The 25,925-nt window shown below is 39.1% G+C and overlaps 3 protein-coding genes across 4 annotated transcripts in view; 1 reads left to right on the forward strand and 2 right to left on the reverse strand.

The window, feature by feature from the left end:
* Hbe1 (hemoglobin subunit epsilon 1) overlaps positions 1–25,925 on the reverse strand; it is a 160,397-nt gene that overhangs the window by 42,798 nt on the left and 91,674 nt on the right. The gene's annotated exons all lie outside the window — the stretch shown is intronic.
* On the reverse strand, positions 1,618–2,541 carry Or51b17 (olfactory receptor family 51 subfamily B member 17). Its single transcript, NM_001001285.1, has one exon. The coding sequence runs from the start codon at positions 2,539–2,541 to the stop codon at positions 1,618–1,620; it is 924 nt and encodes a 307-aa protein (NP_001001285.1).
* Positions 15,372–16,319, forward strand: Or51b6 (olfactory receptor family 51 subfamily B member 6). The gene has a single exon (NM_001001273.1). The coding sequence runs from the start codon at positions 15,372–15,374 to the stop codon at positions 16,317–16,319; it is 948 nt and encodes a 315-aa protein (NP_001001273.1).

A 25,925-nucleotide genomic window follows, 5' to 3' on the forward strand; every position in this document is an offset into this window, starting at 1 on the left:
ATTTACTTATGATGAAAACAAACTTAATTCTTGAAGGGTATAAAAGAGAAGAGAGAAATATGTAGTAAGGGACACAGTGACAAGAGAAATATTTTCTGAAGTCCTATGCTACATACATACAATGATAATAAATGGTTATTTTATGTTATCAAGTAATTAGGAGAAAGTTTTGAATAGTGCAAGACAAGACAATTACCAGCATGAATATGATAATTATTCTAACTCAATGGATAAAAATAGCACACACTATCCCATGAACCTGCTCAATTGTCATATACATGTTACAAATGAATTAAAATCAAATTGTCTACAACTACAATATCAGATTACATTTTACTTTTCAGTTATTCCAAAATATTTTCATTTATTCATCTAGAAAGAAACATGGATGTAAAATAATAAATGTTTGAAAAGTAAATTGGCATATATTTTATTTTGTTAATATTCTAAAAGACAGTTGTGCAAAGCAGAAGTAGTAAGTTGTATTTGGGGTATAACCTACATAAAGATAAGGTATGTTGGCAATATCTCAAAGTGGGAAGAAATAATGAGAAATATTTCACTGTAAGGTTTGCATTTATGGGATAAAATAGTATTATTTGTATGACAGACTATTAAATTCTAGAGAAGAAATAAAAATATTAGAAAAAGAAGTACAAGTGGGAGTGACTGAAAGAATGAAAATAGAAAAATGAAAACAGTCCAAAATGGTGGACATGGAAAAGTCATGGTGCTTTGTTAGAAGTCTGGTAGAGATGCTGAGTGTGTAAAGCCTGTGTGATGACAGCACAGTGTTCTGAGAACAAAGAGTGGCTCAGAGGGGCCTCACTGTGGAAAAGGTCATAGGCTACACGAGAAACTTCGTTTTCTAATTCATTATTACTATTTGAAATTAATATACAGAAGAATAGATTTCATTAAAGCATAGTCAAGGATACAGTATAAAGCAAAGTAAGTGAAATATCAATGAACAAATTCCAGGAAAAAACAGCATAAAACTTTACAAATGGCCATTGAATCATTTCAAAGGAAAACCATGCAGTGAGAAAGAGCAGTTTGAGAAACGGGAGGGTGCACTGGGTTTCAATTCTCATAGTTGAACTGATATTTATATAACCATCAAATGTATTCAGAATTGTCCCCTTTTTTTGCTGTCACTGACCCAGACTGGACACTTAACTTCTTTGGAAATGGCTCTTCTCCTATAGATACATGGTCTTAAAAATGCCATACTTCCTCTTTATAGAATATTTAATGGTCTTTATTTCCAAACAATGATGTCTTATTTTCCTACTGTTTTCTTCAGCCTTCTCTCAAGATAGACAGATGGACAGATGATAAATAGATAGATGATAGATAGATAGGTAAACAGGTAGATAGAAGATAGATGATGGAAAGAGAAATTGATTGCTTGATTTTGATATCTGTATAATATGTACATGCTAATTGAATAGCCAGATATAGTCATTATTTAGCTTAATTTATTGCTTTATTTAGTAATTTACATCCTAATTCTATAAAGAAGTAAAGAGATGTAAAGCCAAGTTCTTTTTCAGTATCCAGGAGACTGAAAATTCCCCAAATTCTCTAGATTATTACATAATTATTCACATCATCTTATACACAGAGTAGACGGAGAATGCTCCTCTGAATGTGCTTGGTCTTGATGCTATAAATGATGGGGTTCATAAATGGAGGAAAGAGAAAGTAGACATAGCTCATGGTGATGTGCACCACATGGGGGGCATGCTTTCCAAACCTGTGAATGAAGGTCAGGCCAATCACTGTGATGTAAAAGACCAGGACACAGCTAATGTGGGAGACACAAGTGTTGAGAGCCTTTGCTCTCTCCTCTCCAGAGGCGATGCCCATAACTGTCTTCAGAATAAGGACATAGGAAAAGACAATGATGAGTGCATCAAGGAAGAAAGTCAGGGCAACCAAAACAACTGGGTATATTTGGTTAAAGGTAATGTCAGCACATGCGAGTTTCATGACATCTTGGTGGAGGCAGAAGGCATGAGAAAGGACATGGGAATGGCAGTATGGGAACCAAAAGAGAGGTAGAATTGGGGGCACAAGAGATAAAAAGCCCCTCAGTACAACCCCAAGTCCTATTGTCATAACCCTGGAATTGGTAAGGATAGAGTTGTAATGCAGAGGTGTGCAGATGGCAACAAATCGATCATAAGACATAGCAAGCAAGACCCCTGACTCCACAATAGAAAGGGAGTGAATGACATAGGCCTGTAAAAAGCAGGCCCCGTGTCTTATCTCTCTGTGATTCACCCATAAAACAGCCATTACAGTGGGCATTGTAGTCAGTGTAACTGTGAGGTCTGTACCTGCCAGCATGGCAAGGAAATAGTACATGGGTTCATGGAGGTTGTGGTCATCCTTGATGAGGTAGAGAAGTGTGCCATTGCCCAGAAGCACAGAGATATAGATGGCAAAGAAGGGTATAGAGATCCAGTGATGAGCTGCTTCCAGTCCTGGGAAGCCAGTCAGCAGAAAGGGGGCAGCACTGATATTGGACCACATCGTAGTGTGCACACTGTAAAGCTCAAATTACCATTACTTTACTATAGTGACTGTCTCTCCTTCTCTCTTCATGCACATGTGCCACAGATTCATGCTTAGCAATAACTAACTACTCCCCATATGCATTAAAACACATTGTTATAACATCATGAAACTCTGTGATGTGTATGCAAAATGTTTCAATGGTTACAATGCAAATATGACAAATGTATCCACATGGATAGTAATTTTTCTTATCTAGATTGATGTTTGCTTTGTTTGAAAAACTTTTGTTATATTTGAATTTGAATTTGAATTTTTATATTTCTCGTTCATAAAAGAGACATAGTTATATTAGAAAACTTTTCTTACTTTCGTTTTACAATTAAGTTATACTCTGTTGAATTCTCCTCAAAGCCATGAGCTCTTCATGAAAACACAGGGACATGGCCGGATGATACCACATGTATTCTAAAAGGATTTAGCATTTTTCTAAACTCCATTCATGGGCCCCTCAAAAGAAATTCCACACATGCTTTCATATGCTTGCAGAAAAAAAGTCTGCCCCCCGCCAAGTGTGCTGTATCTTTCTATAAAGGGACATTTGTCTATTCTCCTGCCCACATCTCACAGGTGTAAGGGAGGAGTCTTCCCTTCTTTCTATCCCTGACACTCACTGACCCCATAGTCTTGTTCCTGGGTAGTTACCTGTCCTTGACCAGTCCAGACAGTTTCTTGTGAGAGACTATTGCAGAACCAGGTTAGAAATATACATGTGATGAGATCATCTCCTCAGAGTCTCTCCTTTTCAGACACTCAGGAGACCTCCCAATCTCCTTCTCCCTTCTCTGGGTCATTTAGTTAATGCCCTTAGGCATCTCAGATATGTCCACTGAGGCATATGAAGAAAACCAAAAACTCAGAAGCCTACCAACATAGATGGAGTCCCAAGAGCGTCATAAATACAAGCCTGTCCTTCATATCATCTTTCTCAATGACCAAAATTATACTAGTTGCGCTGAGGGTCCCATTTATGTCTGGTGATCCTGGAGCTTATGATACCCATTACATTTTGTCTTCCCTGCATCCTTTGGGAAAGTCAATTCTGGTTCACAAGAACCTCACAGGATGTACCAACTGCCACATGAACTGTAAACCTTAGGTGTCAAATCTTTTTCTTAAGATCAGTTTGTTTTCAGTCACATAAGTGTACATTTTGTGTCAGGTTCAGTTTGTTACCAGGACTTATGCCTTCAGCATGTAGTAGAAAGAAAACATACCATAATTTTACATGGAACTAGTATGACTGCATATATGTAATAGCCTAAAAGGAACATATAGAATGGCTCTCTGAAATCAAGAAACATATCAAGGGAAAAAAGAATAATCAAAATGAAAGGGAATTAGAAATATGAAAAATTCTAGCTCAATGTAGAAAGATCCACATGGATGTGGGACTAGATAAAATTTGATGAATTCAAACAAATAATTCATACTGACTAAATTAATAGTAATGGGAAACTGGATAAGCATATCAAGATATAGTAAACATGTAATAAATGTGTTGGTTGGATGAAAGCCAAGTGTTACCAGTATGGTAAGAGTGGCTAAGTACGGATTCCATAACAGAAAAAGGATAGAAGTGGGTGATGGAAGATGGCAGATGAACGGAAAACTACAGTAGACAGGATACCTGCCCATGCTGTAACTGTATACTTAGATGAATTTGGGGGGGCTGAACCCATCTGTGACTAGCACTCCCATTCTGAAGTGCAACATGACAAAGCCTCTCTTTCACTTTCTAGGCCTCTGCTCAACAATGCCACACCTAGAACCACTATCCACAGGAAGAAGAATGGATGAATTTTGCTTGGCTTTCTGATGAGCACCAATGGAATAGCACAAATTTGATAGTTTTCGTCTTGGTCACATTGTTTTTAAGGTTCACTGATGCTTCAGTACAGATATGACATTTCTAGTGACAGATGCCCTGGATACCTAAAAGTATCACCTGTTTTTCTGTTAGTAGGTCTTTGAGCAGATTGGGATTTGGGCTTGTTACTGATATGCTGATGTAAGAATTCACTGTATGCCTTTGTTGAACACACAAAGTGATATTCTTTTTGCTAAAATGGACTGTAGGGTATGCACAGAATGCACATTAGTACATACTGCTAAACTGCTTTCTGCAGGCTGCTATTTCCACCTTCGGTGGTGAGTGGAGTGAAGGTTTTCCATCCCTACCAGCACGTTACCTTATCACCCTGTTCACACATTACCCACCACTGATAGATGCATTCTCACACGGCATTGTGAGGTTTCAAACTGTATGTTCTGGATGATAAGTAAAAACTGAGTAACTTTTTATAAATATACCCACCATTTAAAAGTGTTTTATGTGAAAATATGACCTTCCTGAACTTTACTTCACTGTCTAATAGGATCATTGGTCTTTCTTAAATTCATTTCAAGATGTTTTTTTACATATTGTATAGCTAAGTCCCCTGGGAGAGTATATAATATTAACATGCAATTCAGAAAATCGTCTTCACTATTAATAATATTGTTCCTAATCAGTTTAATATTTTTATTTTTATGTCAGCTGTATACAGTTATGCTGTGTTTTTACATGTTATATAATTTCAATTGTATTTAAATCAAATTGAGAGAGAGCAATGTTAAAAGCTTATTTGAATTGCATGGTACTCATTCAATTAGTTTATGTCATATTTCTTATTTTAAAACATGTTTCTTTATGCTTCAAATTCATGTTAAATAGACTGGAGGTGCTTGGATTATTTGCTTGGTGATTGCATTTCATATGTAAATAGGTCAGCTAATTTATTTCTCCATTATCAAGCAAGTTGTTCCGCCTGATAACAGAAAAGGAGCCAAGAGCAAATACTTTGAAAAGTATTTTTTGTTATATAAACGTAACATTTCTACCAAATCCTATGAAATACTCTGACTCTAAATTAGAAAAACTAGGATGCCATAGGATACTGTTACTTTCAGAGAAGTTTTTTGACCAAGATTTGCCGGATGAAATTAAATGCAGTGTCTAATTTCTACTTTTACTGGCTTTATCAACATATAAAGACAAGACATCATAGATAACTAAGTCCAGTTTTATTACTAGACAGGTTAAACAAATCTATTGGTTAAAGTGGGAAGTTATTTATTAATGGTGTATAAAAAATTGACATTCATGTTATTAAACTGACATCTTAATACTTACATTTATACCTGAAGATTAATGCTGTTATCCAGCATTTAGACAGAGAAGCTTTGTTGCAATGGGTGGGAGCTAACAAAGAGACTTCAAAGACTAGTAAGAGTGCTCAGAGAATGTAACTGCTAACTGCTTGACTTATAGGACACCTATAAGTCCCTCAAAGGCTCATAGCATGGTCAGGACTATCACAGCATACCCCAGTCCCTGGTACTAACTTCTGTCATAAATGTGATGGTTTGCATAGGCTTGGCCCAGGGAGTGGCACTCTTAGAAGATGTGGCCTTGTTAGAGGAAGTGTGTCACTGTGGGGATGGGCTTGGAGACCCTTCTCCTAGCAGCGTAAGGATGCTTAGTCTATTCCTGGCTTCCTTTGAGTGGAGATGTAGAACTCAGTTCCTCCTCCTGCTTGGATGCTGTGATGCTGCCATGTTCTCACCTTGATGATAATGGACTGAACCTCTGAACCTGTAAGCCAATCCCAGCCATGGTGTCTGTTCACAGCAATAAGACCCTATTGCCAAAAATTGATACCAGGGACTGGGGTATTGCTGTGATAGGCCTGACCATGATTTTGTTTAGAAGAATGTGGATTTTGGGACTTTGGATTTGGAAAGCCATGGAATGCTTTAAATGGGGCTTAATGGGCCATCTTAGTAGGAATACGGAAGTCTTTGTTACTGAGAATAATTTGAATTGTGAAGGCCTGACCCATGAGGTTTCAGAGGAGAATAATTTCGGTATCTGCTGTAAAAACTGCTTTTGTGATATTTTGGTAAAGAATCTGACTGCTTTTGCCCTTGTCTGAAGAGTCTGCCTGAGGATAAGGTGAAGAGATTTAGATTAATTGCTTTGAAAAAAGAAATTTCAAAACAGCCTGGTGTAAATTCTGTTGTCTGGTTACTAAAATTCATTCTTATAGAGTATTTTAAGTAAAAAAGGGAAGTTGAAAGAGGAAAAAGAATTTCAGGGATACCAGGAAGTGGAATGGAGCTGAATCCTGTGTTCAAGGATATTACATGGAATTAAGGGAGTAATGACCTTGGGACAAGATCCCACCCAGCTAAGTGGGATCCAGGCAACTTAGTACAAACTTTTAATCCCAGGAGGCAAAGACGAGCAGATCTCTTGAGTTCACCAGTCTAGAACAAAGCAAGTTCCAGGTGAAGAAAAACTTAAATCCAGGTGTGGTGGTACACACCTTTAATCCCAAGAGACAGGCATACAAATCTCTAAACTCAAGGTCAATCAACAGACTAAGCATCCTCCGGCAGCTAAGAGGAGGGTCTCCAAGCCAACCCCAACAGTGACACACTTCATCTAACAAGGCCACACCTTCTAATAGTGCCACTCCCTGGGTCAAGCATATGCAAACCCTCACACATGTATATACTCACTTATATGTGGATATTAGTCATAAAATACAGGTAACATGCTGTACTCCACAGACCCAAAGAAGCTAAACAAGAAGAAAGGCCCCAGCAAGGAAGCTTTGATCTCTCTTAGAAGGAATAAAATAGTCATAAGAGACAAATGGAGGAAGGAAACTGAGGAGGAGGGGAGACAGAGGAGGAGGGGAATGGGGAGTTCAGCATCAGATGCATGAAAGGGCAGAAGAAATGACTAGATGGCCACGAAAATGAATGGAAATCAGCAACTGATGGGGTGAGGAGGTTGAGGGCTTCTTCAGGATTAGACAGAGACCTCGGATAAGGGAGATGCCCAAGAACCAATGGGGATGACCTTATCTACTCCTCACAAGCCTGTGGATGTGAGTATAAAGCCAACTCCTAGAGTCAAACAAGAACCCCAGTGGACCTACCCACAAAATTTTCAACCCAAAATTCACCATGTCTACAAGTAATGCAGGAATGCAGGATTGAGCAGAGATTGAGGGGAAGGCCAACCAATAATCTGTCCAACTTGAAACCCATCCCATGGGCAAGCACCAATCCCTGACACTATTAATGAGACCCTGTTATGCTTGCAGACAGAAGCATGTTATCCTCTGAGAGGCTCCACCCAGAAGCTGACTGAGACAGTTACAGAGACCCACAGCCAAACAATGGATGGAGCTTGGGGACTGTTATGAAAGAATAGGAAGGATCATGGACCCAGAGTGGACAGGAACTCCACAGAAAGACCAACAGAGTCAACAATTTGGACCCTTGGGGCTCTCAGAGTTTGAACCACCAACCAAAGAACATACATGGGCTAGACCTAGGCCTCCCCACACATATGTAGCAGATGTATAGCTTGGTCTTCATGTGAATCCTAAAAAACTAAAAAGGAGGCTATCCTAAAAGATATTGCCTGTACAATATTGCCTAGCTGGGCTTCCTTGTCTGACTTTAGCAGAAGAGGAAGTACCTCACCTCACAGAAACTTGAAGTGCCAGGGAGTCCTACCCAGTCAGAGGAGAAGAGGAGGAGGAGATGAACAAAGGATTGTAGGAAGGACTGACTCGAAGGGGATCAGTGAGTGAGATATAAAGTGAATAAGTAAAAAAATAAAATGAAAAAAGAGCGTCATCCCACATCAAATAATTTAATTTTAAAATTTCCTCACAAGTATAACCAGATGTTTGGGTTTTAGTGAATTTCAAATGTAGCCAAGTTGACAACAAAGAATTGCCATCAATGAGTCTATCCTTTATTAGCTCGGCACATGCTTATATTGCCTTAAGTCATCCTTAGTTTTCAAATAAAAATAATTGTGTCATAATTACACCTAACATGATATAGTTATCTCTGTGTAGCTGCAAATGATATATTTGTATTATAAATTTTAGAGTAGGTGACAATGTCCCTTGAGGGACATTACATTACAATCTCATAGTTAAATATGATAATTATTGATATCCTCTTAATTATTGATATATTACATGATAATTAAATCTAGGAAATAAAACACAAATATTTGTACAAACTTATTCTTGACAGAAATACTCAAGTCAATTATAATTCTTATTTCTGCAACTAGTCACATGACCTTAGTTGTAATTTATAACACCCTTCATCTACTACCTGTATTTCCTTTACCCTCAGCAAGTACTTCAACATGTCTTGGCTTCCTTCCTGTAGGAGTGACCCATACCTTCACTGGTGACAGTCTATGCCCTTTGTCATCTTTCCTATATTAGGTTGTTGTAGTTTTCTATTCACTTTCATAACAGAACATGGTAGCACCAACAGATGCCCTAAAGAATATCTTGTTCTCCAGACCCCCCAAAAAATCCTTTTTTGCATCATGTGGACAACCAGTTCTATTTCTCCTTGGTAATACTGATCAATCATCCCTCATAATATAGTCATTCCTTTCTTTGACTTGAGAGCATCAGAAACTCATGCTCATGAAGAAGTCAGTTTCCAATTCAATAGAATGTTTTCTGTGTACCCTCATAGGATGCTCCCTACTTTAGAACCAAAACTACTAGGTCTGCAGAACTTAAGTTTACTGGGACAGGAAGCAAATATTGTCTTAGTTCTTTACTTCAGTTAGTAGTGAGAGGAACTATTTCCTTTTCCACACCTTGATTCCTGTATCATAGATCCTGATTATGGAAGAAACCAGACCATATGCTGAATGCTGATTCAAAAATATATCATGCCTTCTGGAGAACTCTGCCTCAGTCCTTCAGGCTACTGTCACCTAATTGGAGCTGTAAATGTGTCTTCAAGAGGCCATTTGATCTTTCTATCAGGCCATCTACTTCAGGTGGGGAACGTGGTGAGGACAGTTGATTCCATTAATATGAGGCCACTGTCACACTTCTCTGGTTATGAAGTGATTGCTTCCTTGGTCAGAGGCAATATTGTGTAGAATATCATCGCAGTATATAAAACATTCTGAAATCCCATAGACGGTGATTTAGACAGAAGCATTACATGTGCAGGGAAGACGAATCAATAACCAAAATAAGTATCTCTACCAATAAGAACAAAGAATTGTTCTTCTTATGGAAGAAGTGATCGAATATAGTCAATCTGCCACCAGGTTGCCAACTCGCACCCCAAGGAATAGTGCCATATGTGAGACTTGAAATTGTTCTTTGCTGTGTTTGCAGATCTGGCACTTGGTAGTAGATATATCCAGATAAACCTTGTGTAGAAATCCATGTTGTCAAGCCTAAGGATAAACCCCATTTCTACCATCATGGCCATTTTGTTCATGGTCCAATTAGGCAATGACAGAGATGTCTGGGAACGGAATAGGTCATTCTACTTGGTTATTGAAATCCTCCTCAGCTACAGTTACATTTTAATGAGCATTTATATGGAACACAAGCATCTTCACATCCTTGGCTCTATCCTTTGGATAGATTTATCCACATCTTCCCCAGATGTCTTTTCTCACAATTTCCCAATCATGCTATTTCCAAGTACCTGGCCATTCAGCCAGTCCATTAACTACAGCTCATGAATTGGTGAACAACTGCATGTCTGGCCATTTCTTCTTCTAAACAAAATGGGTAACCATGTATAGTGCCTATAGTTCTGCCCACTGTGAAAGTTGTCCTTCACCAGGATCTTTCAGGGTTTTCTCAGGAAGGTCTTGTGATTTTGCAGCCGTTCACTTCTGGGTGGCACCTGAAGACATGCAGAACCATCAGTAAATTGAGCTCTAGGTTTCCTTTCACCAGTCAACTGGTTATACGGCACCCCATGAGGCTATAGGTATATGATTGGCAGCAGATGGCATTGTAATGGGAATAGAAACCTTACGAATTTAGGCAACTTCTTTATGCAACATGCTTGTGTATTTATGACCTGCTTGGCCAGATCATGCATATCCCACTTCCATTTGATAATGGTTTCTGTTGTGCTCATCCTACTTTATGAATTGGTGGGTCAGATAACACACAGCTCACAATGAGTAACTCAGATGGAATGATAACTTGGTGGCCCATTATCAAATGTTCAGTTTCCACTAAGACCCAGGCCAATAGCTCTCAAAGGAGAGTAGTTGTTTCTAGTTTATGGTAAAGGCTTGATTCAAAATCCCAAAGATCTTTTCTATGATTCACTTATAGGTATCTGTCAAAGGTGCTAAAGAACATCCCTATCTGTCACAGACACCTCAATACCACAGAGTTTGCTGAATCATATGGTCCAAATGGAAGAGCAGTTTGCACAGCAGCCCAGACCTGTTGAAGCATCTTCTCATGTTCCACCCACCACTCAAACCTAGCAGCTTTCTGAGTCACTGGATATATGGTCCACAGTAACACATCCAAGTAAGGTATATGCTGTTTTGAGAATCCAGATCAGTCCACTAAATGCTGTGCTTCTTGTTGGTGGAGAAGCCAGATGTGATAACTTGTCCTTGATCTTCGAAGTAATATCTCTGTATGCTCAAAATCTCTGGTTGCCTAAGAATTTTAATGAGGTGGAAGGAGAATTAAATGTTGTTATTTTGAGACAGGATATCTCTATGTAGCCAATTCCACATTGGCCAATATGTATATTGGGCAAATTTGCTATATATCTCTGTCTGGTCCTAAATTCATGATCCCACTGCAAGAGCCTATAAGGGTTGATATTTTGGTACATTCCCTGGATGCTCAGATAAACAAGATGCTGCTGCCCATACCAGAATTTGCTGGCTAGCTTTATTTGCAATCAAAGACTTTCCTCCCAGCCCCAAGTGTGTGGTCAACATCTAGCCTCTAACTCTAATCTTAGATTGATCCCCATAGGGGTCATTGTGCTCAATATTACGAGTTCTTGCTACCGGAAAATCATATCTGCTAACTAAATGAGAAGAATTTTAAAGGCCTAACTATTTTAACCCAGTGTGTTGAAATATGTTTGACTGGGTAATACTTCTACCTACCTCTAAGATGTCTTGTTAGATTACCCAAGGCTTTGACAACCTATATCTCAGTTACATTTCTTCCTTTTATCGATTCATTACTCTTAGATTTTAATACTTATATTTCTTTAATAAACACAACTTGGCTCAAACTCTCTCATTCACATATACATTTAAAGAACTCAACCTGTAATGGGAAAACAATGTGTCCAGTGACTTGGTCGTCTGTGAATGTGTAAGTTTGCTTTCTTAACAGTAGTACAAATGTCTGCACAGGGTATTATTCCAAGATAACTCTTATTTCACACAAAAAGATTCCCTTTTCTCCTTTAATTTACATATTTTTCCATTACAGAGGGAAGATGGCTAATTGTTCAGTTTGTGTTTCTATATCATAATATAAATAAATCACTGACCTATCATTAGGAAGGAAGTCAATGCTAAAGCACTGAGAAAAATATTAGAAACTGCTAATAAAAGTACCATATTCCCAAGATCCAGCATACTCACAAGGGAGGAAGATACAGAAGGAAGGAGACAGATGAGAAGGGAGGGCAGGCAGGGAAGGAGAGGCAGTGAGCAGCCCAAATTGCAAATGGTCCCTACAGAGAGGTTTCTAAAATAAATATCCCTACCAGCCAGGATCTCATGCAGTCTCTAAAAAACAACAACAACACATAGACATCATGAGTAAATCCTTCTCAAAGCTGAATATCTGAGGTTTCTGACAATGTCACCAAAGAATGGACAAGGTCAAAATCTCAGGTCAGTGAGGTTACATAATAAATTTTCTCTCTGGGATTCATTGCAGGCATCAGAGCACAGAAAGGTAGGTTCTTTGTTAGAGAAAAACAATACTAGTACTTGCCAAATCTATCAGCAATAGTCCTGAGTCCTAAAAGCATTCCTACACCTCTACACAGAGAGTGAATTGGTTTCTAGAAATGGCATGCCAGTCTGTGTGGTTAAGTGATTTAAGGAAATGCTTAAAGCTGAGGATACCAGACGGTGTTAGAAATGTACGAAAACTAATTCACCAATGACTCTTAAAAGGACTCAAGCTGTGTCTTGAAGATTATGCTAGTTACTGAACATTTGGAGTGTCCTAGGAAGCCAATATCAGTTTAAACTGCTTTAAGAAAAAGGAAATAGACAAAAGCTCAGAAAGATGTCCTATTGAAAAGGACTGAAGCGCTTTGGGCAGAGGAAAGAGTATCAGGACAAAAAGGAGGTAAAGAGACCAAAGAAAGGTAGATGTGGATATGCACTGTTCAAACCTGGAAAAAAAATGGATCTCTAGAGATCTATGCAGATGTCTAGTTTACAGAGAAGAGTTTGAAAATTCTCATCAACAAAACAATCCCACTCTGAAGCAGACTTGTAAGGGGTGGGTGGCTGAGAGGTTAAGAAATACTCTTAAACTTACCAACAACTCCTCCCTCCACTCTGCCCAGATCTCACAGAGGAGCACATGTACCACAGAGAGATCTCTCAAGAAAGTGAGCAGAAGTGCTCTGTGTTTGAGTAAAAAGAGAAAGAAAGGCAACAAGCTGGTTTGAACTGCTAAAGATCCCACCTGTGCCTTAAGCCTGTGTGATCCACAATGGATAAGAGGGACTCTGATGCTTGATCAGTGTCATCCACTCATAATATAAACCTATTACCTGAAAGACATGGACTGGTTTAAGTATTCTACAAAATGAAGTGAGTATGTGGTACTGCAGTTGGCTGAGAGAGCTGAAAACTAGAATTATTTATTCGCTGCATTTAGGTCTTTGTAGGATCTTCTGCTTTCCATCTTGTCTTTGTGGTTTCCTTTCTTTTTCTTGTTTATTCTTCTATCAATACTTGTATAGCATCAGTGTAAAAGAATAATAGAAAAGGTTCTATTATAATATCCCTGGTTGTTTTATAATGAATTGAAATTTGCAATAGAATTTAAATGTCTCCACTACAAGAAAAAAAATTCTGTGTACATAATAGATGTAATACTTAGTTCCACTATGGTGTACATATCACTAGATACACTTTTATCAAATCACAATATTATGGAATTCAAATACATAAAAGTTTTATTTACCAGTGTTGCATCTTTAACCCGCCATAAGCTACATACTCCTGAGCTTTTCCATGACAGGAAGGAATTAGCTAATTCTGTGTTTCTCACATGTTGAAAAGGCCTCTCTGTCCCCCAACTTCTCCTAGTCTAAATGTTACAGAATCAATGTCAGCTTCAGCAATATCAGAACATCCCACCTAACACTCTTCAACTTTTATTTGTCCAGCAAGAAACATTATTTGCTGTTCAAATGAAGTCTTGTCTAGCATGGGTTTTTTGTTTCTTTCTTTCTTTCTCTCTTTCTTCCTTCCTTTCTTTCTTTCTTTCTTTTGTTGTTGTTGTTGTTGTTGTTTTCTTCCTTAAATTCAAAATGTCCTGAATTGTCATATTTTTCCCCAAATGCTTCATAAGACAATCACTTGGCAAATCTCAGGGTAAATGCTACAGATGTGTGCCTACCACAATTTTTGTAATAAGAAAATTCAATATGATAAAGCATTCTCTTTTCTTGTTCTAATCTGTTCTTGTATTTAGTGTTAAAAACATGATGAAGAAAGCAATCATTAGTACTTTTATAAATGACAATCCTAGATCTCTAGTGGCTCCCCAAGTTCACTGCCATTGAGAAATAGCAGCAGTGGAACAGCAATCAAATTCAAAAGAGTGAAGCTCAATGATCTTGGAGATACATTTTTACGACAAAGGTGGGTCCATGATTAATGGCTAAAAGTGCACTAAGATATGTTTTGACAGCATGTGAGATGCACAATCCACACGAGATATGGAACAAGGTGGTCAAAATTTTTCTGGCTAATACCAGAAGATGAATGCCTCCCTCCAATAATACCTTAGAGTTCTCAATTTATTTAAATTTCATCAGACTCCAGTTATTGAAACATTGTCCATGTGACCATGTCTAAATAATGAATTTCTAATTTGCTTCTCCAAGTAGCTGACATGTAACAGTAATTTGTCTGATGTTACAAAATAGTGCCTCCAAGTGATTATCATAGACTTGTTTTATTGTTCATTTTTATAAGTATATTAGAAAACTCTAGAACTTTCAGAAGAGCTCATGGGAAGCTAGAATACTATACCATTTGATAACTTGGAGGTTCATTTGTTTTTGGGAAATACACATGCAGATCAGTGTTATATCATTTTTCATCCTCCCAAAAATCTTTAGACCTTTATCTTGTGAAGATTACTTACAAGCATGTTGAATATATCCAACCCTAAAATTAACTATTATCTTTTGTTTATTTACAATTTTCTTTACATTATTTTGCAGTCAGATATCCATGCCTGATCTTCAACAATGCTTAGATGCTTTCTGACATTCTGTCTCCTTTATTCTGGGGAATCTTTGGGTCTATTCTAAATACCAATATTCATGATGAGGAGTACCATGAAAATAGCCCTGTAAGTACCAATTCTATTAAAGCACTACTCAACTATACCTCATTTTCTTTGAAGAATAAGATTTACAAAGATTTCATCTAAGTCTACCCCTCACGGATAGCTTATGACTAATGTACATTCCAATAATGTAAGCTCTGGAAATGTAGAGTTGTTCTTGACATATCCTGTTTTGTCAAACCTAGAAAGCTCCCAGGAATATTGAATTATCGTTGTTGTTGGAAAACAGAACCACTGATCATCCACACAGCAAATAGCATCCTCAAGGGGCAAATCCTAAAGAACTGTATTTGATCATCGTGTCAGATGTGACTATTTCTGTCGGCAATGCCTACAATGTGGCTCAACATTTCCTCTTCCCCATTCCTGCTCACTGGCTTCCCAGGTCTGGAGAAAGCCCATCATCTAATCTCCCTCCCATTACTGATGGCTTATATCTCCATACTGCTTGGCAATGGCACCCTCCTTTTCCTCATTAAGGATGACCATAACCTCCATGAACCCATGTACTATTTCTTAGGTATGTTGGCAGCTACGGATCTTGGAGTAACATTGACCACCATGCCCACAGTGCTGGGTGTACTGTGGTTAAATCACAGGGAAATTGGCCATGGAGCCTGCTTCTCTCAGGCCTACCTTATCCACACTCTGTCTATTGTGGAGTCAGGGGTCTTGCTTGCCATGGCCTATGATCGTTTCATTGCCATTCGCAACCCATTAAGGTATACAACCATCCTTACTGATACTAGGGTAATAAAGATTGGCATAGGTGTAGTGATGAGGGCTGGTCTGTCAATCATGCCAATAATCATTCGCCTGTATTGGTTTCCCTATTGTCGATCCCATGTACTCTCCCATGCTTTCTGTCTACACCAAGATGTCATCAAACTAGCCTGTGCTGACATCTCATTCAATCGTCTCTATCCAGTTGTGGTTGTGTTTGCAATGGTCCTGCTAGACTTCCTGGTCATCTTCTTTTCCTATATTTTAATTCTCAAGACTGTCATGGGCATTGCTTCTACAGATGAGCGGGCCAAGGCCCTCAACACATGTGTCTCCCATATCTGTTGCATCTTGGTCTTCTATGTCACTGTGGTTGGTCTGACATTTATTCACAGATTTGGAAAGCATGTTCCTCATGTGGTCCACATCACAATGAGCTACATCTACTTCCTTTTTCCCCCTTTTATGAACCCTGTCATCTATAGCATTAAGACCAAACAGATTCAGAGTGGTTTGCTTCGCTTATTCTCCCTGCCTTGGTCTAAAACATGACTCTGACTGCTCCTGGAATGTAAATATAGTGACAGTGTTCCAGGCAGAAGCACTCACACAAAATACATTAGTAGAGACATACTAACTCCTCTGCTACTGGATTACTATTTATTGCTGACTTGATATGCCATAATGTATTCACAATGCTAAATTCTATGTCTTGATCTCACTTGATGTTAACTATTTCCCTAAGGAAACTTAAACCATTTGTTGAGCTTATGACATACAACAAGCACATGCATATATGGCTTTTGAAACTTCAGGATAGTTCATACTATACAATGTCATACATGTTTGAGTCGAAGGCCATCATTCTCCATGTGTTCCCCATACACTGGGCCTCCTATATGTAATGCTAAGGCATTTAGTAATCTTGTTCATATGTGGCTGGTTTCTGGTTCTAGAAAACTATCTAAAATGAAACAAGCCAGACTAAGCCTCGATTCAGGATGCTTGATCTCAGAAAAGCATATTCATGAAAAGTCTGCTCAGTTTCAATATTGATAAAATTTATCAAATAATGATACCAATAATAACAATTTTAAAGCAGAAATGCTAGTCCAGATAACCATCATCTTAATAAGTTTGGTCCCAGGCACTACTAAATAGACATAGACACATTTTTATTTATCAACACATATTAAAAAGTTCTATTTAGAGAACAGAATGGTTAAACCTAAATGGGATAGCTGGTACACAGAAGTCCAGAACATCCTATCCTGGTCATTTTTCTGCAATGGCAGGATGGGAAAAACATAGCCAATGGTTCTTACTGGAAGAGAAATTATCTTTTATTTCCCCCAATACCTTTCAGATTTTATTGCCTCTTAAAGAACCAGTATACAAAATCAAAAGATAAGTTTTAAATGTACCAAACAAACAAGTAAACAAACAAAAAACTCTCATGAGCAGACTCAACAAGACATAAAATGCTAGGATAATTGCATAGCCAGACCGAAGATGAGCCACTTATTTTCCAGGTTCTGGGCTCTGTCATGCTAGCCTTCTAGGTGATCTCTACTAGCCGCATCTATTCCTTCTCACAAAAAGTGATCATTTTCTCAAATTTCTTAGACTTACAGCTAACTTAGAGGAAAAAAAAGAAATATCTTTATAGCAGTTTCCAAGCTATTAGAAAAGTTTTATCTGGTCTGCCTAGTGAACTATAACTTGTTTTATATTCTTCTGCAACTTGGCTTTTTGTTCTGATTTTATGTAAAAGCTGTTTCTCCTTTCATAGCTCCAAGAGTTTGTTCCTTAGACAGAACAGAGTAAAATAATATAATAATTGTTGTGATACAGAATTTACCAAATAGATTATTTTTAATAAAATAAAATTTTTATTAAACCAATGAAAGTAAGTTTAAGTGACTGGCTCTCTCTGTCTATATGTCTGACTGTTACTTCCTATGTCTCTTCTATTTTCTCTAGTAATGTGTTCCAAAGTTTGGACAACCCAGGATCATCTAGAGAGGTCAAAAATATCAGGGTTTGCCTGTAGCTCAGTTTATGGAGTCCTTGCTTGGCATATATAAAGCCTTTGACTCAACGCTAAACATCACATAAAGTTACAGAATGTAGAGATGGACACCAACAATCCCAGCATTTAGGAGGTAGAGGCATGATGATCAATAGTTCAACATTTTTCCATGTACATATAAAGCTTCAGACCAGAATATAATGCAGGAAGTTCTAACTCAAAAAAAATTTTTTTTAAAGGTTGATTTTTTTCTTTCTCGGAATGAATTCAGAGGGAATCTAATCTACATCAAAGTAATTATTTCTCTGTAGTCATTCTGGTCTTGAGCTCTGCTCCACCCAGCTATTGGGAATATTATGATAACTATTTTTTTTAATATCTATAAATTGATATATATGATGGATACCACCTTGAGTGTCATTTTATCATGTATGTTGTCTATAATTCTCCTGCCTTTTGCTTTTTGTGGTGTCTAAATCGTCTTAGGTGGTTTCACAATTCACCCAGAAAACAGAATGTACTAGGTAACAAGATGAAGACATGCCAGGCTATGAGAAAATTTCCATCAAGCATTTGGCAGAATGCTGAGACAGGGAAGAACCAAAGAAAGCTGTCCAGTAGCCAGATAAAATAAAGCGAGATGTGCACCTACAGCGTGGAGCAGAAGTTGCATATCAAAACCGAAGGGCAGCATGCAGATTGCCACTGCTGTCTTGTGGAATCCCTATGCCCTAGTGTTCTTTAGTATGAATAGTATAAGTCAATAACAAGTCTCCTAACCCTGATGGCTCTCAGTTGGGAAACAAGGAGATATTCTTACAGCTGTGGAATTTTAGAGAGATGTTTTGCTCCAGAAAACTCCAGTTAACCCTTTTAACACTAGGAAGCTTCCACAAGGTATCTGTTATTATGGATCAAGGAGTACTCCTGTCCTGTTTTTCACCATTTTGCCTTTAAAGCTAATTTATCTGTACAAAAGTGGTATAGTAAGCAGTACTTCTGCATCCTTCTAAGTACACAAGAGTAGACATAATGTTTCCTTGCAGCTATACCTTAATGTGTAGAAGGTGCTTTAAACATTTGGATCAATAAACACATTGGGACCTCTCTGAAAGCTTTTTATTCATGATATATGAATATTGGCTAGACTTCCCAGGTTTCGATAATAACAGATGTTCCTTCTCCAACTTTAACATGGTAACTAACGGCTTGTGTTAAAGTGTCAGGCACACTCCCAAGCAGGAGGAAGGGGCCAGATGTTTGTAGTAACAGTTGTTAGAGTATGATAATCTCCTGGATCGACATCAGCTTGCAGCTGCTGGCAAAGGGCAGCTGAAGTGACAGAAGCCATGTGATCCTGAATAGAGGTAAGGGCTCAGTGATAACCAGTTGTTTTGAGATTAGACTACAAATTAAGCTTTGAGGGTAGAACAAATGTGGACAATCTGCTTTAATTGCAGTGCAACTTCCTGCCTAGAAACACAGAAATAACTTAGTCTATTGTTGATAAGCCCCTGCCTCAATGCCCAGAAGGAGCAGAGATCCTTTGTAATAAAATATTCCACTCCTATTTTGCATAAAAGCAGCATGATGTAGCCAGGTAAATTTACTCTTCAGGCAATATTGCTGCATTTCAGGAACACAAACAGAGGATTACATCTTGCCCACATCTTGAGTCTCCTAAGAAGTGTATGTGGAACTGGCAGTAGCCAGAGGACAGGAGCACAGCTGCACAGAAGACAGGAGCAGAACTCTGCACTGTTACCCTCAGTAAAGGGAGATATTCTTGAGACTTTTAGAGACTTTGACTTAAGCCAAATGAGAATTTGAAGCTTCATCTCTGAAGAGAATTTCTAGGACTAGACATTCCAGTCAATCAGAGATAGTTTCAAGATATTTTAACATAGACTTAAGTGTGGAGGATGAAAGAAAGAGAGGTATTCAGAAGGTGCTTCATAACCAAGTAAGGGAAGGTGTATCCCAAAAAATGGAGAGCTAACAAAAGTTAGATGCACCCAAGTTTCTTATTTCTACAGGAGCAACCATTCCTATGTGTTGCAGACAACATATTCTTATCACTTCCAAGAACATGGGAGATCTTAAGACCATTTCTTTGTTTTTGTTTTTCTTTCTAAAACAAAAACTGCATAGGTCAGGTTGACCAGAAATTTCTCATAAAACTCTGGCTAGCTTGGAGCACGCACTTCTTCTATTAACTTTCCCAGTGCTAAGATATTCTGTATGTGCCAACATCTTTGACTCTAAAACCGTTTGTATTTTTCTTGTTTCATTTATTTACATTCCAAATGTTGCCCCCTTCTGGGTCCCCTCTCCAAGAGTTCTTCACCCCATGCTCCCCTCGTTTGCCTCTTAGAGGGTGTGTTTCTCTTGTCTTATTCTAATTAATCATTACTGGGTCAGATTCAAAGCAGAATAGCACAAAGTAAGGAAACACACAATGGTTTCATAGAAGACTCAGAGACCTGTTGCTTCTGCAGGACTTGGAAATAAGTTCGTCCTTAAACTCAGCCTCCAGGTGCATGCCTCATTGACCCCAGCCTTTCCTAATGCTGAATTTGTGGGGATAGAAAAAGGCTATCCTTTCTTATGGAGATTTTTCTTGGCAGGAAATTTCTACTTCTTTTGCAGAGCCTGGTAAATTAATGTCACCTCATTGATTCTAAGGGGAATACACTTTTGAAAAGAATGAAGATAAATGAAGGGACATGATAGAGAGGAAAGTAGATGACAAAGAATCTTAACAAAGAGCTCAGAAAATGCATGGCTTTGGTTGGCCTGAAAGTAAATTACTGTTAAAGACTTGTAAAAATGAGAAGTAGAGCAACCCTTTAAAGTAAGATCTGAGTGTCAAGGACTTTAATGCATTTATGGAGAACTGTTTAGTCATCTGATCAAAATCTTGACAATTTGCAGGTTCTATGGTTTCTATGTCAACTTACAACCAATATCTGTATCATCTTTCCTCCAAATTTTTATTGAGAGTCTCAAATATTTCTGTTACAGCATCTAAAGCCAGTGACTCTTTTTGTCATTTCTTTTAAGTCATTCCACATAGAAAACCACAACCAATCAAAATGCAGAGTTGCAGAGCCAGCCCCAAAGGATACAACTACAAACAACTCTTGTACCTAAGACCTAGGGACCTTTGTGGAAGAGGGAGTAGAAAGACTATAGAAGCCAGGTGACCAGAGAGTTTGCTGAGAGATTATGTTCCCTGGGAATGTCTGAGGCCACACCTATAAAGTCTCACCAACATGGCTGCCTAAACATGATCTGAACAAGAACAACAATAGACATGACAAAGTGAATGTGGAAAAAGCCAAGAGGGCTTAACCCTACACAAAGAACTACAGGCAACTAAGGAAAGCTGGAAGGAGAAGTTGTCTTCACCAGGGAATAGTCAACCAGTTGGTTATTCAATAACAATGATCAGTCCTGAAAACATGCATATGAGTAACATTATACAAATTGAGCAGATTATATATTGGAATATATATACATACATACATACATACATACATATAATGTATGTGACAGCAATTAGGGAAAAAAAGAAGCCATAGATGTGAAGGGGAAGCAGAAGAGCTATATAAGAGGATTTGGAGGGAGGAAATGATGTAATTATAAGTTCATAAAATAAAACAAGCAATTTTTAAATTTTGTTAACTCTTTCAATACCTACTCACTATGAGCAAAACCATTCTATCCCAAGGATACATAATGGTCGCATGTGCAGTGAGCTACACTGTGGTTGTGACAGGCTTATACTGATTGAGTGACAAATTCACCAGGCCTTCAAGAAGCTACATCCTCCCTAACATGATTTCTCTATAAGATGATGGAGTGACACAGGAATAAGTGTTTAGGAAATAATAGATTTGCTTTAATAAGACAGATATATCATTTCCTAATGGTTGCTGCACAGTCTCTAGCCCACCCAGCGTTGTGTGTTCTCCTGCATGGTTTGGATTCCTCTGCTGAGCTCTGCAGTTCTTCTAGGAATTGATTCACTGTATTATGTAACATTCATTCCCAAATCACACTTGTTAACCTTTCCAATTATCCCATTAGAAATGTCAAGTTCACTGTGGCAAATTAAACTTTTCTAAGGTTCCAGCTTTCACTTTTGAAAGCCTGGATTTTTCTACTGTCATCCAACACTTTCCACTGTTTTCTTTGAAGAAATGGGTTTATTCATTCATTAACAAGATGCCAAACATCAAAAAATAAAAAAATATATAAAATAATAAAAATAAAGATATCTGACCTCAATAGTCCACTGTCTTTGGGTTTCTGTGTGGAGGAATACCATGATCAAAAGTCAACTTGGGGAGAAAAGGGGGTTATTTTGGCTTTAACTTCCATATTGCTGTTCATCATCTAAGGAGTCAGGACAAACTCAAACAGGGCATGCACCTGGAAGCAGGAGCTGATGCAGAGGCCATGGAGCAGTGATGGTTACTGGCATTGTTCCTCATAGCACTTTTAGCCTGCTTTCTTATAGACCCTAGGACCACCAGCCCAGTGATGGCACCAGCCACAATAGGTTGGACCCTCCGACATTGTTCATTAATTAAGAAAATGCTTTACAACCTGAAGGAAACAGACCGGATAAACAGTTCTCTGCACCCAAATCCCGTGGGAGGGAGAGCTAAACCTACAGAGAGGCAGACACGCCTGGGAAACCAGAAGAGACTGCACTCTGCGCACATCCAGACTCCAGAGGAAAACAACAAACGCCATCTGGAACCCTGGTGCACGGAGGCTCCTGGAAAGAGCGGCGCAGATCTTCCCGGTTGCTGCCGCCGCGGAGAGGACTTAGGCAGTACCCCACGAGCAAACTTGAGCCTTGGAACCACAGGTAGGACCAACTTTTCCCCTGCAAGAAACCTGTCTGGTGAACTCAGGACACACAGAGGCAAAATTCCTCTAGGACCGGGCACTTCCTGTGTTTACCGGAAGTCCAACACCCGCGGATCCCGGCCCGCAGCAGCTCTCTGCTCCCAAACCCCGTGGGAGAGAGACCTCACCGCCTGGTCAGGTGGGCGCCCTGAGGCTGCAGAGCGGAGGAGACCACCAACACTGCCCACCCCTGCCCACATCCCTGGCCCAAGAGGAAACTGTATAAGGCCTCTGGGTTCCCGTAGGGGAGGGCCCAGGAGTGGCAGGACCCCTGCGCCTGACACACCGCCGGAACCTGAAGGAAACAGACCGGATAAACAGTTCTCTGCACCCAAATCCCGTGGGAGGGAGAGCTAAACCTACAGAGTGGCAGACACGCCTGGGAAACCAGAAGAGACTGCACTCTGCACACACATCTCGGACGCCAGAGGAAAACACCAAACGCCATCTGGAACCCTAGTGCACTGAAGCTCCCGGAAAGGGCGGTGCATATCTTCCTGGTTGCTGCCGCCACAGAGAGCTCCTGGGCAGCACCCCGTGAGCAAACTTGAGCGTCGGGACCACAGGTAAGATCAACTTTTCTGCTGCAAGTGACCTGCCTGGTGAACTCAAGACACAGGCCCACAGGAACAGCTGAAGACATGTAGAGAGGAAAAAACTACATGCCCGAAAGCAGAACACTCTGTCCCCATAACTGGCTGAAAGAAAACAGGAAAACAGGTCTACAGCACTCCTGACACACAGGCTTATAGGACAGTCTAGCCACTGTCAGAAATAGCAGAACAAAGTAACACTAGAGATAATCTGATGGCAAGAGGCAAGTGCAAGAACCCAAGCAACAGAAACCAAGACTACATGGCATCATCGGAGCCCAATTCTCCCATCAAAATAAACATGGAATATCCAAACACACCAGAAAAGCAAGATCTAGTTTCAAAATCATATTTGATCATGATGCTGGAGGACTTCAAGAAAGATGTGAAGAACTCCCTTAGAGAACAAGTAGAAGCTTACAGAGAGGAATCGCAAAAATGCCTGAAAGAATTCCAGGAAAACATAAATAAACAAGTAGAAACCCATAGAGAGGAGACACAAAAATCCCTGAAAGAATTCCAGGAAAACACAATCAAACAGTTGAAGGAATTAAAAATGGAAATAGAAGCAATCAAGAAAGAACACATGGAAACAACCCTGGATATAGAAAATCAAAAGAAGAGACAAGGAGCTGTAGATACAAGCTTCACCAACAGAATACAAGAGATGGAAGAGAGAATCTCAGGAGCAGAAGATTCCATAGAAATCATTGACTCAACTGTCAAAGATAATGTAAAGCAGAAAAAGCTATTGGTCCAAGACATACAGAAAATCCAGGACTCAATGAGAAGATCAAACCTAAGGATAATAGGTATAGAAGAGAGTGAAGACTCCCAGCTCAAAGGACCAGTAAATATCTTCAACAAAATCATAGAAGAAAACTTCCCTAACCTAAAGAAAGAGATACCTATAGGCATACAAGAAGCCTACAGAACTCCAAATAGATTGGACCAGAAAAGAAACACCTCCCGTCACATAATAGTCAAAACACCAAACGCACAAAATAAAGAAAGAATATTAAAAGCAGTAAGGGAAAAAGGTCAAGTAACATATAAAGGCAGACCTATCAGAATCACACCAGACTTTTCGCCAGAAACTATGAAGGCCAGAAGATCCTGGACAGATGTCATACAGACCCTAAGAGAACACAAATGCCAGCCCAGGTTACTGTATCCTGCAAAACTCTCAATTAACATAGATGGAGAAACCAAGATATTCCATGACAAAACCAAATTTACACAATATCTTTCTACAAATCCAGCACTACCAAGGATAATAAATGGTAAAGCCCAACATAAGGAGGCAAGCTATACCCTAGAAGAAGCAAGAAACTAATCGTCTTGGCAACAAAACAAAGAGAATGAAAGCACACAAACATAACCTCACATCCAAATATGAATATAACAGGAAGCAATAATCACTATTCCTTAACATCTCTCAACATCAATGGCCTCAACTCCCCAATAAAAAGACATAGATGAACAAACTGGATATGCAACGAGGACCCTGCATTCTGCTGCCTACAGGAAACACACCTCAGAGACAAAGACAGACACTACCTCAGAGTGAAAGGCTGCAAAACAACTTTCCAAGCAAATGGTCAGAAGAAGCAAGCTGGAGTAGCCATTCTAATATCAAATAAAATCAATTTTCAATTAAAAGTGATCAAAAATGATAAGGAAGGACACTTCATATTCATCAAAGGAAAAATACACCAAGATGAACTCTCAATCCTAAATATCTATGCCCCAAATACAAGGGCACCTACATACGTAAAAGAAACCTTAATAAACCTCAAAACACACATTGCACCTCACACAATAATAGTGAGAGATTTCAACACCCCACTCTCATCAATGGACAGGAGCCGGATGTAGATCGCTCCTGAGAGACACAGCCAGAATACAGCAATACAGAGGCAAATGCCAGCAGCAAACCACTGAACTGAGAATAGGACCCCCGTTGAAGGAATCAGAGAAAGAACTGGAAGAGCTTGAAGGGGCTCGAGACCCCATATGTACAACAATGTCAAGCAACCAGAGCTTCCAGGGACTAAGCCACTACCTAAATACTATACATGGACTGACCCTGGACTCTGACCTCATAGGTAGCAATGAATATCCTAGTAAGAGCACCAGTGGAAGGGGAAGCCCTGGGTCCTGCTAAGACTGAACTCCCAGTGAACTAGACTGTTGGGGGGAGGGCGGCAATGGGGGGAGGGTTGGGAGGGGAACACCCATAAGGAAGGGGAAGGGGGAGGGGGATGTTTGCCCGGAAACCAAAGAATTATTATTAAGTATTAAATAAATTAAAAAAAATCAAAACAAAAAAAAAAGAAAGAAACTGGAACATCCTGGCCTCTGTTTATAGGTTTAAGATAATCACATCTTAAAGATAATTATGGGTGTAATTCTGGACAATGATCATAATAATCCAAGAACAACCTAGGGAAATGAAGAAGGCTGAAGTTGTTGTTGTTGTTGTTGTTATTATTATTATTACTATTACTATTATCATTCCTGTAATATAAATACTTGGGAGGTTAAGACAAGAGAATGTGAGTTCGAGGCCCTGTGTAACTATAACATGTGTTACCAGTTTGGACTACA

The sequence above is a fragment of the Rattus norvegicus genome, chromosome 1, assembly GCF_021556685.1.
Source record: "Rattus norvegicus strain SHRSP/BbbUtx chromosome 1, alternate assembly SHRSP_T2T, whole genome shotgun sequence".
Taxonomy (NCBI): domain Eukaryota; kingdom Metazoa; phylum Chordata; class Mammalia; order Rodentia; family Muridae; genus Rattus; species Rattus norvegicus.

What these genes read in the sequence shown, in the direction of transcription:
- Or51b17 (NM_001001285.1), bottom strand. Translation starts at nt 2,541, where the DNA reads ATGTGGTCCAATATCAGTGCTGCCCCCTTTCTGCTGACTGGCTTCCCA.
- Or51b6 (NM_001001273.1), top strand. Translation starts at nt 15,372, where the DNA reads ATGCCTACAATGTGGCTCAACATTTCCTCTTCCCCATTCCTGCTCACT.